The 14,858-nt window shown below is 39.9% G+C and overlaps 1 protein-coding gene across 1 annotated transcript in view; it reads right to left on the bottom strand.

The window, feature by feature from the left end:
- The window catches only part of LOC113415042 (maestro heat-like repeat-containing protein family member 7), a 36,806-nt gene that overhangs the window by 19,892 nt on the left and 2,056 nt on the right, over positions 1-14,858 (bottom strand). Inside the window, exons 2-8 of the mRNA XM_087954216.1 lie at positions 11,225-11,658; positions 9,208-9,335; positions 6,356-6,490; positions 4,728-4,807; positions 3,478-3,583; positions 2,987-3,082; positions 2,383-2,487 (exon numbers count right to left, since the gene is read on the bottom strand). Of these exons, the coding sequence (XP_087810342.1) occupies positions 2,383-2,487; positions 2,987-3,082; positions 3,478-3,583; positions 4,728-4,807; positions 6,356-6,490; positions 9,208-9,335; positions 11,225-11,658 (1,084 nt within the window). The remainder of the gene's footprint in view (positions 1-2,382; positions 2,488-2,986; positions 3,083-3,477; positions 3,584-4,727; positions 4,808-6,355; positions 6,491-9,207; positions 9,336-11,224; positions 11,659-14,858) is intronic.

The raw sequence follows: 14,858 nt of genomic DNA, 5'->3' as shown, positions 1-14,858 counted from the left end.
TTTACAGGTGGCACTTTCCCCCGACAAGAATAGCAAGAATGTTCAAGAATAAATCCAAAAAATGTTGGAAATGTCATCAGATACCTGGCTCATATTACCATATGTGATGGACTTGTGTGGATGCTAAAAAATACTGGAGTAAAATCCACACGTGGTTGGAAAAAATGACAAAAAAACATATAGATTTGAAACCAGAGATATTTTTATTTGGAATTTTACCTGAAATATATAGTAAAGACTTGAAATACCTGATTGTAAATGTATTAACAGCGGCTAGGATTGTATTTGCTAAAAACTGGAAAAATGAGAAAATACCATCACAGGAGGAAATCATTAAGAAAATATTGGAATGTGTTGAAATGAGCAGATTGACATTTGAAATTAGAGAACAGGATGATAAACAATTTTATAAAGTTTGGGATCTATTCTATCAATGGTTAGACAATAAAGTATAGTAACGAAATATGTAGACTTTTAGAAAATACTAAATATATAAAGATGTATTCTTTCCTTATTATATCTACAAAATGATTTTAGGATAGATTTGGAATGATAATATGAATTGTCACAAAACAAATTAAGTAAAATATGATTATTTCCTAAAGCATGAATGAATAAAAGTATAGTCAAATGATTGATTAATAATAATACCAATGTATTTAATATTGGGTTGAAAATATGAGATCATATACAATGTAATTGTAATTGAAGACTACGAAATGGAAGCACAAAACAATTTGTAAACCAACCGGCACACTGTATGCACATGTATGGAAGATGGCCTGATGTTTGTATGTTTTGTTTGTTTATGTTTGTTTTAAAAACCAATAAAAAATTATAAAAAAAAAGAACAGTTTTTTTCTGAAAGCCATCACTCTACTAAACAAACAATTCTCTCAACACTGTTCAACTATTACAAAGTCTGCATTACTCTTACTGTTAACCTTCTCATAACTCCTTATCACCTATCCCCTCCCACTTTATTTATTTATTTATTTATTTGATTTGCCAATTGTTTACAAGATAATAAGTATAAGTGTATACATAGTTGTGAATGCATGAAATGGGTACATATAAGAAAAATAAAAGAAGAATAAGAGAAACAATAGGACAGGGACGGTAGGCACGTTGGTGCGCTTATGCACGCCCCCTACAGACCTCTTAGGAAAGGGGTGAGGTCAATAGTAGACAGTCTAAGGTTAAAGTTTTTGGGGTTTGGGGAAGAAACTACAGAGTCGGGTAGAGTATTCCAGACATTGACCACTCTGTTGCTGAAGTCGTATTTCCTGCAATCAAGTTTGGTGCGATTAACTTTGAGTTTGTATCTATTGTGTGCTCTTGTGTTGTTATGGTTGAAACTGAAGTATTCATTGACAGGTAGGACATTGCAATGTATGATTTTATATACCATGCTTAAATCAGACCGAAGACGGCATAATTCAAGGTTTTCTAGTTCTAGAATTTCAAGTCTGGTGGAATAAGGTATTCTACAACGAGTAGAGGAGTGGAGAACTCTTCTTGTGAAATATTTCTGGACTTTCTCAATTGTGCTAATATCAGATACGTAATGTGGGTTCCAGACTAATGAGCTGTATTCGAGTATTGGTCTAGCAAATGTTTTGTATGCTCTAGTTAGTAGTGTGATATTACCAGAGAAAAAGCTACGTAGGATTAGGTTAACAACTCTTAATGCCTTTTTGGCTATGTAGTTGCAGTGGGCTCTAGCACTTAGATCATTAGAGGTGAGTATTCCAACTTGTGACTGTATGACTGTAACTTTGTATCTTGTATCCTCACAATTTATATTGATTGTTTCCTAGTATAATTTGATTGCCTATTTGTACCCTATGACTATATTAAGTGTTGTATCTTATGATTCTTGACGAATGTATCTTTTCTTTTTATGTACACTGAGAGCATATGCACCAAGATAAATTCCTTGTGTGTCTAATCACACTTGGCCAATAAAGAATTCATTCATTCATTCATCCATCCATCCATCCAACCATCCATCCATCCATCCATCCATCCATTCATCAAGCATTCAATGGAGAAGTAGATAAAACAAAATATGAAGAGGTCTATCTTCAGTTATAATCTTTTTGGAACAATAGAATTTCTTCCCTCAAACTGATGGACCTCATAAGGATTGAATTTCAACTCTTAAAACTCCCGACTGATATGATCTCTTAATGCCATCGAAAAATCTCCTTTCAACTTGTGGCTCTTCTTTTCCCACCAGTAATCCAATGGGAAAAATATTTTTTTCAAAAGGGAAGTTCCCTGTGAGTAGTTAGGATCAAACGTTTCATAAATAGGAAAAGGGTGATTGGTGCATTCTTTTAATATGCTTAGTATCTCAAAGTCCAAATCATCACCTACTTCAAAATCTGATTGCTGGTTCACATGGCGAAGCAAGGAGATGCTGCAATTAATGGCCCTGAATCTCTCTTGAGGGTCTTGTGAACGAATCCAGAAATTGACGTGCTGTGGAAGGAAATAGGAAGTCAGAAAAAGATTAGCTTATCCTATCTTCATCCAGTTAATATTCAACTTCTATTGATATCTATGACTACTCAAGACTCCTGACCCTTGTTGCTCCATTTCTTAATCTTGAACATTTTATTTTATTTTTGCTACTGACTGTTTTAGATTAGGCCAGTGATGTTACAATATCAAAAATGGACAGGATTGAAATTCAAAGGTGGGACAGTCTAAACCTTTAAAGTAGGGGAAAAACAACCCAAAATAAGGAGTGGGCTTGTTGAGGGTTTATAGGGTGAAAAGACTTGAGACATCTTGTTCATTCCTAAGAATTTGTTTGCAGCTCTGAAACAATGTATTGGAAATGTTGACCTACCATTTTAAACAATTGGCAAATCAATTCAGGTTGTATGTGTTAAGATATGCTAAGTTCCATTTCAACCTCTCCCACTCATACTAACCTCAAGAGAACCTCACCACCACCTTCTCTCTAGCCTCTCACCTCTAATATAAATAGAAGATGGCTGGTGGTAGGTGTCTCAGACAATAGGCCCTTCAGCATAATATCCATGGTATCAAACGATGATCTGTAGAGCGCCTGTAAAGAAAGAAAGTTCTGCAGGCCGATCTCTCACGATGGAATTCTCTAACTTCATTATAAACCAGCAGTCTAAAGAGGAGTAAATTTTTTACGGCATAAGTTCTCCTCTCCATTTCACTAGATACATGAAGTATTATTATCCGCTGACCTGTGTGTCTTATGCACTCACATGTATGCACATGCGTGAATGTATATTATGTGAATTTGTGATAATAATGTGAATTATAATATGTGAATTTAGAAAAAGAAGATAGGATGTACTCTTCCCTTACTGATTTCTGGGACATACATTTCTACAGCACAGTCTTCAGTATGGAATATCCCTTAATGACATGAGTTGAAAAAGCACAGCATATTTGCCCCTAGACCAGCAAAGTTTAATCCCAATTTACCACACTATGAGGGTCGGTTGTTTGCGTTTCCATGCTGAATATACCATGAAGAGCCAGTCGCAAAATACCTGTTTCGAGCTCAGAAGCAAGCGGGGGTTTCATTTTGCTGGTAAAATAAAGAGAGAAGGCATAGATTATGCAATGGGAAAAAGGGGCCAGATGCCTTATTTAATAGAAATAGAATTGTCATTGCACCTCATACAACGAAACCAAACACCATCTTCCGTGCACATCACGACCATGAAAATACAAACTTCTACAAAGAGAAGACAAGCATGTAGTGGAGTACGTATGTCTGAACTTGAGCACCTGAATTTGTTCCTAAAATGAAGAGGGTCACAAATGCTGCTATTTGGAGCTACCGCTTTCCTCTAATTTAGTTTAGTTTAGTTTACTTTATTGTCATTGCACCTTATACAACGAAACCAAACACCATCTTCCGTGCACATCACGACCATGAAAATACAAACATACATCATCTCCCCCACCACCTCCCAATGTATACCTGTAGAGGAAGAGCTAGATTGGGATATAAAAAGGAAATAAGACTTCTGGTTTGTAAAGGAAAACCAAAAACCGAATATTGTTACTGGGCAACTATCAATGAGTTCAATGTATTTTAAGTATAACGTCATCAGAAAGAAATGACAGCGTGACAGTTAATGTACAAATAAACAATGAGGGTGAAAATACCTGAGTGTCATCAATACATTAGTGGTAAAATCAACAAAAAAAAGTCCTTATATTTGCTAGCAGAGCAAAGATTGAGAGTTGAGAGAGCGCTGATAGAAATGGGAGGCAAAGAAGTAACCAAGGTGGTAGGTGGCAGAGAGAGCGCGAGATGGTCTATGCAGTATTGAAGAGAAGACAAGCATGTAGTGGAGTACGTATGTCTGAACTTGAGCACCTGAATTTGTTCCTAAAATGAAGAGGGTCACAAATGCTGCTATTTGGAGCTACCGCTTTCCCCTAATTTAGTTTAGTTTAGTTTACTTTATTGTCATTGCACCTCATACAACGAAATTAAACACCATCTTCCGTGCACATCACGACCATGAAAATGCAAACATACATCCTTCACCCTTCACACATTGAACCGAAGCTCCCCGACACCACACCAACACTGCACTATACAGCAGAATTCAAAAGAGCTACTGCCCTGGGATTTGGCTTTATAAAAAAACAACACCGCCCCCCCCCAGCTGTAGAACTAGCAGAAAGGGTGTTTTTTGGGGGTAGGTAGCAGCTACCTCAGGTTGTAGACAGCAAGCATAGAACAGGAGAGAATGAAAGACGGGACTGAGTGGCTGGGCAGTGTCTCCATCACCATCTGAAAAAGATGGAGGAAAAATGTCAAGGGGGCAAGAGTATCTGCACGCTGCCCAGTCATGCTTCTTGTCCTCATTTACTTTCACCCGTTAGCATCAGAGGGGGGAATGGGATGGGAGCAGGTAAAGGGACACTCTTTGAATAATAGTTTTCAGTAACAAGGAGCACTTTTGATTAACCCCAAAGGTGCTTTTTTAAGAGGCAACTGGATGGTGGGGAATGGAAAGATTTACACTGCTGTTTATATACCATCCAGTCCAGTGGTGGGATTCAAAACTTTTTAAAAACCAGTTCTGTGGGCATGGCTTGGTGGGCGTGGTTTGGTGGGTGTGACCATGTGACTGGGTGGGCGTGGCTTTTTTCCAGCCACCCCCCCACCCATTTTTGGGGCCTTCTGGGCCTCAGGCAAGCCTTCTGGGGGGGCATGTTTCCCCCCCCGGAAGGCTCCCCTGGGGCTCAGGAAGAACAGTAAGGGAGCCTGGAGGGGGTGCATAGCACCCTCCCCCGCTCTGTTTTGGGGCCTTCTGGCCCTCAGGGGAGTTTTTGCTCCCAGAAGGCTCCCCTGGGGCTCAGGAAGGCAAAAACGGAGAGGGGGGGCTCCACCCCTCCCTCCATTTTTTTTTGCCTTCCTGGACCTCAGGGAATCCTCTGGGGCAAAGCAGTAAGACAGCTAGGGGAAACCCGGCACAGCTGATCAGTTGATTGTCGGGAGGGGGGAAAAAAAGAAATACCTTAAGGGGCAAGCATCAGGTGGGCAAGGTGAGCGAGCATCGGGAAACATTTGATTAATGTTTCTGGTAGTAAGCAAATTCCCCATGTAGAATATGGATTTTGATTTAAAAAAAGAAAGAAAGAATACCAGTTCAGACCAGCCAGAGGCAAAGCCTGTGCAAAAAGGCAGACTTGACTAACCTGAAGATTCATTATTATGTGGCAAACACCCCTCCTGTATTGGCAATTAGGCATGAACAAGATCATGCTAAGATTATCATTGGATGCTATGAATTGTTCCATGGTACATATATAACCACTGAACATGCTCACTAGACTGACTCGGATGAAAACATTAAGCCAACTGAAGTCTTAAGGCCCAAGTCGACTTAAGGACTTGAATGAAATCATTAAGCCAATTGAAGAACATAAAAATGTTTGAATGGTGTCTAAAGTGATTATTTCCCTTTTAAGGTGCCTCCCACCTTCTATCCACGAGGACCTTTTTTTAAACTTATGCATAAATAAGTATTAATCTACCTTTCTGGCTTGGATCCTATTTAGCCAAAGGCTCAACGATCTAAGAACCTTGCCATGGTTTATGGCTAATGGGTTGCCTCCATTTTTCTCTTCTGTTTACTTCCACTGTTCCTTGATTAGAACAGCCAGGGAAACTTGAGCTATTTCTCCGAGATCTTGATTTGGTAGCATACGTCTGAATTTCGCAAACAAGGGCTGCTTCTCCCTGTTAATTCTGCCTTGAAAACCCCAAGGCTTACTTTCTACTATTTGGTAGCCGCCTTCCCACTGGGTCTGGCTGGGGTTGGCTTTCACTCACCACTAGTGCCTCAGTCAACTGATTTTTTGTATATGGAAGATCCAGCGTGTCTTGGCCACTTTTTTGTGCAGCCACGCAACTTGCAGAAATGGCACGGAGGAAACCAATGTTTTCTTCGTGGTTATCCAGGAACTGCTGTAATTGTTAGTAAGTAGAGTTATTAACACAGGTATCATTTCACTATTTGATTGTTATTAATCATTGATGGGATTATTACTTTAAAAAAATAGTATGCAGGCGTACAAAGGAATCCAAAGTAGACTCTATCCTTAGGCTTGCAATCTGAAAGGTAGCACAAAAGGGGGAAAAAGGCTTTTGAGAGAATGGGGCTTTTCATTGGCTCTTTAATCTACTTGTGGCTAAACATTCACAAAAAAGTTTCTGAAATTTCCATCCAGAGATGTTTCAGATGGAGGACTGCAGTAAATAAATAAAGAACATTTGGCCATTTCCTTTGATTCCAGATTGTGGTTGTAATATTCTAGCAATTTCCTCTTAAGGAAGGGGCAGGTTGCCACATGAAAAATGAAGCTTCGCTCATGTAAAGCAGAGGGGTCCAATTTTGGCAACTTTAAGACTTGTGGATTTCAACAGGCTGGCTAAGGAATACTGGGAGTTGAAGTTCACTGGTCTTAAAACTTGCCAATTTGGACATCCCTGATGCTGATGAATCTTTTCCCCCACCTTTACATGTGGAAATATAATATTGAATTTTCCCACAGGGAAAAGAAAAGAGAGTGGCTGAGTCTTCTCTTTCACAGTAGGTGATCTAATGTTTAATGTGCTTTGGGGGAGGGATCCATTTCTTTATTTGTCTGGGATAGGATGCATAGTAACTACTGTATATGCAGACATTTATGCCATCAAAGCAGTGGTGGGATTCAAATTTTTTTTTTTACTACCGGTTCTGTAGGCCTGACTTGGTGGGTGTGGTAGGGGAAGGATACTGTAAAAACTCCAGTCAGAGGTGGGATTTGTTGGTTCTCCGAACTACTCAAAATGTCCACTACCGGTGCTTCAGAACTGGTCAGAACCTGCTGAATACCACCACTGGATCAAAGCCATACTTTTGGGGATAGGGAAAAGTATGCTGAATACAGAAAAAAGCTAAGAATATGGATCGAATAAGAAAAAGAAGCCTAACGAAAACATAGTTATTAATAGAAGATATTTCATTAAGATTAATTGACATTGATTAGAAATTAATTGGTTTGCCTTCTATGTAATTTCATTTTTGGTTTGTTTTTAAAGTGTATGTGTTTATGTTTGTGTAATGTCACACATATGAATAAATACCCAAATAACCTAATAGTTAACAGCTTTCTCTTTTCATTTACTAAGAAAAACATAAATACACTCTGCCCCAAGTCTTGTGGAAAAGCAAAGCCTTTTAACTAGTTCTCTGAATACCTTCAGAGAAGGGTCCATCCTACCTTTGCAGGAGAGAGAGAGAAGAGGAGCTCTTCCCCCCCAAAAAAAGAGCGTTCCATAGAAAGCACCTCCATCGCCCAAAGAGCTGCTGATAGAGGAATTATTGAGTCTATCATCTGCACCTCTATAGCTATCTGGTTTGGTTCTGCAACCCAACAGGACAGACACAGACTTCAGAGGATAATTAGGACTGCAGAAAAAACAATTACTACCCACCTGCCTTCAATCGAGGACCTGTATACTGCACGAGTCAAAAAGAGGGCTGTGAAAATATTTACAGACCCCTCACATTCCGGACATAAACTGTTTCAACTCCTTCCCTCAAAACGACGCTACAGAGCACGGCACACCAGAACAACTAGACACAAGAACAGTTTTTTCCTGAAAGCCATCACTCCGCTAAACAAATAATTCCCTCTACACTGTTCAACTATTATAAAGTCTGCACTACTAATCTTCTCATCACTCCTTATCACCCATCCCCTCTCACTTGTGACTGTATGACTGCAAGTTTGTTGCTTGTATCCTTACAATTTTTATTGACTGTTTCCTAGTATGATTTGATTGCTTATTGTACCCTATGACTATCATTAAGTGTCGTACCTTATGATTACCGACTCCTAATGAATGTATCTTTCTTTTATGTATACTGAGAGTATTTACACCAAGACAAATTTCTTGTGTGTCCAATCACACTTGGCCAATAAAGTATTCTATCTATCTATCTATCTATCTATCTATCTATCTATCTATCTATCTATCTATCTATCTATCTGTCTGTCTGTCTGTCTGTCTATCTATCCATCTATCTATCTATCTATCTATCTATCTATCTATCTATCTATCTATCTATCTATCTATCTATCTATCTATCTATCATCTATTTACATCTGTCTATCTCTCTGTCTATCTATCTATCATCTATCTATCATCTATCTATCTATCTATCTATCTATCTATCTATCTATCTATCTATCTATCTATCTATCTATCTATCATCTATCATCTATCTATCATCTATCTATCTATCATCTATCTATCTATCTATCTATCTATCTATCTATCTATCTATCTATCTATCTATCTATCATCTATCTATCTATCTATCTATCTATCTATCTATCTATCTATCTATCTATCTATCTATCTATCTATCTATCTATCTATCTATCTATTACTTTGTGGACAGGATCTCATAATCTATCCTCTGACTTAGACCAGATCGGACAGGTGGAATCTACCTGGAGCAGACAGACTCACAGATACCCGCATTTCAAACCATATGAAAGTTTAGAGGGGATACCTAGCACCTTAGATTGCACCTGGAAGCTATGTGACAACCACAGTACATGTAGCTGTCACGATTTCGTCTTTAGATTAAAGATCGATTGCTTCCTTCAGGAGCAATACAGAAGTCATACCTTGTCCTCTCTGTGAGCATATTCCATGAGGGTTACAATAGCTTCCACATCCAACAGGTGACTGGGTTGCTCCGATTCAGCCGATATGAAGGATAGGCATGTGGAATCCACAGTGTCTGCTGTTGAAACTGTGGGAAAGATACACCAAAAGAATGGAGCAATGGGTCAGCAAGGAAATGGTGGCATTTGGAAGACAGAACCCTAGCTTTCTCATCAAGGCAAGTTCTTACCCTTCCTCTCTTTAAATGGTTATGCAATTTGTTTTGTTATGACGTTGGGAGAAGTTGGCTAACTTCTGGTAGACACCCAAAGGTGCTTTTTCAAGAGGCAACTGGACTTTCTTGCTTTTCTTTGAAGACATTTTGCTTCTCATCGAAGAAGCTTCTTCAGCTCTGACTGGATGGTGGGGAATGGAAGGATTTATATTCCTTGCAGACAGCTGGTCTTTTGCCTTCTTTTAGAGAATCGTTGAGGCCACTAGGAGATTTATCTGTGTCTTCAGGGTCACCTGAGTAGTGCAAATGGGTGTGGAGTCTTCTTGGAACTGCTGAAAGGACTATGTTGTAGACTAGAGACAGATGGTGTCGTATTCCAGCAAAGATGGGAAAGAAAAATAACTAAAATACATCAAGGAAGCCTTCAGAACATGTGGCTAGACCAAATTGGCTTTCATCAAATCCCCAAAAAGACCCAGCAGGAGGTTGTCCATAACAGAAGAAAATAAATGAAGCAATGTTGCAATTTTATACATTGCAGGAATATCTGAAAAGCTCAGGAGGATCTTCAATCAACACAACATATGTACATACTTTAAATCCAAGAATACACTAAGGAAGAAGCTTGTCCACCCCAAGGATAAAACACCCAGACACAAACTGAGCAACGTGGTATATGCAGTACAATACAGCCAGTGACACATGTGCAAATCTATATATTGGGGAAACAAAACAACCATAAACGCATGGCACAACATAGGAGAACAAACCCATCAGGACAAGATTCAGCAGCCCATCTGCATTTAAAAGACAAAGATCATGCTTTTGAAGACAGCAAAGTCCACATTTTGGACAGAGAGGACTGCTGGTTTGAAAGAAGGGTCAAAGAGGCCATCTATGTCAAAACTGAGCAGCCGTCTCTCAACAAAGGGGAAGGGATATGACATCATCTATCTCCCGTCTACAACACAGTACACAGAATCCTTTGCGTACTCGATAATCGGGCAGAAAACCCAAGCCTCAAACACCACTCCATTTGCAGTACTCAGATAATCCTGAGGACACAGATAAACCTCCAAGTGGCCTCAACAACACTCAACAACACTCACTCTTGCACAACAAGAATGCAAATGACCAGCTGTCTGCAAGGAATATAAATCCTTCCATTCCCCACTATCCAGTCAGAGCTGAAGAAGTTTCTTGGATAAGAAATGAAATGTCTTCAAAGAAAAAACAGAAAGCACCTTTGGAACAACCATGTCTGCTGAGAATCTCACTAACTTTTTTTAAAAAATGAAAATAGCACCTTTGGATAAGAAATGAAATGTCTTCAAAGAAAAACAGAAAGCACCTTTGGAACAACCATGATCTGGATGACTGAGAATCTCTATAGACACTAACTTTTTTTTTTTAAAAAAATGACAATATACTGATAGAGGAGAATATCTGTAATGCAAGGTTGAAATGACAGGTCCTTGGTATTCTCTGAGCTTGGCTATTTTCTTGTAGACCCAAACTAGGTAACATCTTCAGTGCTGGTGATGTCCAGGGCTCCAAGGACCACGCAAGACAACATAACCATAATCTGGGCCTAATTTTGTCCCTGCCTCAACATCTGCTAACTATCTGGCTAGTAAGGTGCCACCCACCCCGTTCTCAGAGGTGATCTCTAAAATTCCATTTACTTGAGCCAATAGAAATGGGGAACATTTTAGGATTGCCTTCATTTTCCCAAATGAGATTTGGCTTCCGCTCCCTTTACCTGCTGCTCCCTTTCCCCTTATACCTTAGGCTCCTCTTACTTGTAGTATCAGATCGCCTCGTATTTGTGCTCTCTGTGGCGACACTGATCGCGAATGAGTTGGCTTGTTTGGAATAATTATCCGTCTGGTCACTTTTGGAACATGGTTTGGTTTGTTGCTTTTCTGCCGGTGGTTTGAAACCCTGGGGACTGATTTTACAATTACTGCAGCAGGTCCAGAATGTTCTAACTTTTTCCCCATCGCTGATTGAAGTGTCCCTGCTTGCTCGACAAAAGTGAAACGCCCGGGATCTTGTTGGCGATTTCTCCACGCCTCTTGTTGGTGACCTTGGTCGGCTTCCTGTGCGTTGGCCGCCTTCAGAGGCAGAAGCTGAAAAAGTGGCCGGCCGTCGTTCCGGGCTGCAGTTGTTCCCTTCTTCTGTGGCTCCCACATTGGCATTCCTATTTTGAATGAGGATCCGAAGCCTTTCTAGCCTGAACAGATAATGAGAAAGAGAGGGTTTAGCAATGCCCTCTTGGACATGCTACCAGTAATCTGAACTATCTCAAACTTTCATGGGCCTCTTGTGCATTGCAGTTTATTAAAGAGCTTCTATTTCTCTTGGACAACAATTCTCCAATCTATCTTTTCTACTTTCTGCTCCAAACCACTGTTTCTTATCCAGCAGTTAATACGGTCAGAAACTGAGCTCATTCAGCATGCAAGCATTGGGGGTTTGATCCAATTGTTTTATTGAGGGGGTTTGATTCAATCATTATAAGAGCCATAGTGGTGAAGTTGTTAGAATGCAATGCTGAATGTCAGCAGTTCAATTCTCACCGGCTCAAGGTTGATTCAGCCTTCCATCCTTCCAAGGTCATAAAGTGAAGATCCAGATTGTTGGGGGCAATATATTGACTCTGTAAATCGCTTAGAGAGGGCTGTGAAGTGGTATATACCGTAAGTCTAGGTGCTACTGCTTGTCAACCCAAAATATTTCTCTGGACTTTTTAGAGTTGCCAACAGAAAGGGAGGGGGAGCAGTGCAGCAGCTTTCAAAACCGAAACTGCATTCCATAAATGTTTTCAAAGATAGTAACTAGGTGACCAAAGTTTCTGCTCGAAAAAATCTGACTGGAGAGCATGATTGATGACTCTTGGCTACGGATATGCCCCATTGGAGAATATAAATTACGATACACCCAGGGGGTGGGGAAAAAAACAGGGCAAGGGTGATAATGAATTATGTGTCTCAGAGTCAGCTACACCCAGGCAATACCACACAAATAACTTCCAATAAATCTCAAGATTATGATTTAAATGGGGTTAAGTGCCGGAATCCTGACGTTGCTATTATTTCAGATGAAATACAATTTTGTTTCGTTCTGAGAACTTGCTTTGTTAGGATTTGTCTATCCTTTTGGAATAGTCATTTATTAACGATACATGAGATGGATTGTTATGCTACAATTGTTATGGGAACTGTTGGAGTTATCCTGGTTGCCATTCTGTTGTTGTTGTCTTTTGTGATTGCTAGTGGCTTGTTCTTTATGGATCTTTGAACTTTATGTGTGACCCAGGTCTTGCTGTTGTGAGAGGGACAGACATATAAATGGATTAAACAAGTAACTAGGTAAAATAAATACACGAGAACAGTTATTGTTAGTTCTGGACTAAAATGCCACCTCTCCACTTTCCAAATTTCATGCCTCATTGTCAATCAATCACTCAGGAAAAAAAAGCTGCAATCTGTTTCGATATAATAAGTGGTGACATCTTTGTGTTCCTTCTCCTATGTTATATCTGGGCTGCGTATCTCAACGTGGCTGCTAAGTGACTATGAAGAAATGCTAATTCTTTGCTGCCATTTAGAAGTTGGTTTTTGGCAACCCAGAGGGAACAACTCCCTTGTTTATGCAGAATCACCCAATTAATTTTATTTATGATCAGTAACATTTTTCCAGAGGCCGCAAGACTTTGTGGACTTTCCTGCAAGAAAGCAACATCTGTAAGAGGGATGTACTTAACTATTCATGTCACTGCTGCAAGAAGAGGGAAGTAAAGAAGACTATTTTCTTTTTCTTTTTTTTTTTTTTTCCCCCCCCCCCCCCCCTTTCCCTTTCCCCCCCCCCCCCTTTTTCTTTTCCCTCCCTCCCCCCCTCCCCCCCCCCCCCTCCCCCCCCCCCCCCCCCCCCCCCCCCTTCTTCCCTCCCTCCCCCCCCTCCCCCTCCCCTTCCTCCCCTTTTCCCCTTCCCTTCCCCTCTTTTCCCCTCTCTCCTTCTTTTCCCTTTCCCCCCCTCCCCCCCCCCCCCCCCCCCCCCCCCCCCCCCCCCCCCCCCTTTGAAATTCATTTTGTTGATGTGTACATTCTGGCAGAGGGCAGCCATTGTATAATACATTGTCAGTTCGGAGTACAGTCAGTTCTCAATGTTCAACCACAACTGAGCACAAAATTTCTGTTGCTAACCGGTTCATGGTTCTAAATTCTGATGGGAAAATTCAACCCTTTTTCTTCCATTTTTGTTTTATCGCCGGCTTTGTACCTGATAACTTGTCAAGTGGAAGTCTCTCCGTTGTACAACAGGATAGATGACTACACATACCATGACAGAGCCAGCTTTGCTGGCTGAGGAACTGTGGGAGTTGAAGTCCACAAGTCTTAAAGTTGCCAAGATTGGAGACCCCTGCCATGACACACACACAGAATATTAACATATTGTACTTACATTTCTGAATGTTAGGCTTTATTCTTCTTTCCCTTCAAGAAGTGGTCTAGAAGAAAGAAGTATTGCTCTTTGGTCCTAATACAAATCAGGAGAAAATTCACAGGCCAATAAAATCATCCACCAAGCAATGTAACACAAAAGCGCACTCACCCACAAACACACAAGAACATTCCAGGTGAGGAGTATTAGATTCAGTGAATATTACCTCAAATGCCTTAGATTTGATATTTTTTCCTTTCTACTTTACCCCCTGCCTCTCCCACAAATGAACATTTCTAATTGGGAACAAGATTTTTTTTTTTGGGGGGGGAGATTTTAAGGGCTAGTTGATGATTATGGCTGCTGTACGTTTCATAGAGCCTTTCACAGCTGTAGCACCTCTTTGCCATAGTAATATATTCTCTCCTCTAAATACAAAGAGTTCTTTACCCAAAATAGAGCAAATATGAGTGCCGCCAGCAAAACAGGAAAGAAATGCAGCCGTCTCACAACTCACAAAAGGCTTCCAGTTAATAAATGAACCAGGAAAGGCAGATGTCACAATGGGAGACATGTCACCGTTGCCTTAGCAACCTGGGAATTATTCCTGTTCTTATAACCTTGGGATTTTTTTTTAAAGTTCATAAATATACTTTAGTTAATATAGTTGCTTTTTGAGTAAAGGGTGAATGAAGAGAAAAAGGGTCTTTCTTCCCCATTTATATCTTAATGGTATGAAGATGCCTCAGTAAGTAATGTATCTGCTGGGCCCCCAATGTTGCTTTCATATTTCTTAACTTTGTTTATTTTCCTTCTCTTTTTAAATTTTTTCCACTTTTTCTTTCTTTCCTTTTTTCCTTTTGTCTTTTGTTCTGTGAAAAAAAATAAATGTAAATTAAAATATAATGTTTTTTGCTGGCCTGTGGCTGGGAGGAGGTATGGAAAAGTGACTCAAATAATTTAGCCCCAAGTTTATTCCTATTCTTAGGA

This window comes from Notechis scutatus, chromosome 2 (assembly GCF_049901735.1).
Source record: "Notechis scutatus isolate UNSWTSFEM ecotype Mainland chromosome 2, rNotScu1.2, whole genome shotgun sequence".
NCBI lineage: Eukaryota > Metazoa > Chordata > Lepidosauria > Squamata > Elapidae > Notechis > Notechis scutatus.
Note: the sequence above shows the minus strand (reverse complement) of the source record. Positions and strands in the feature narration are given on the sequence as shown.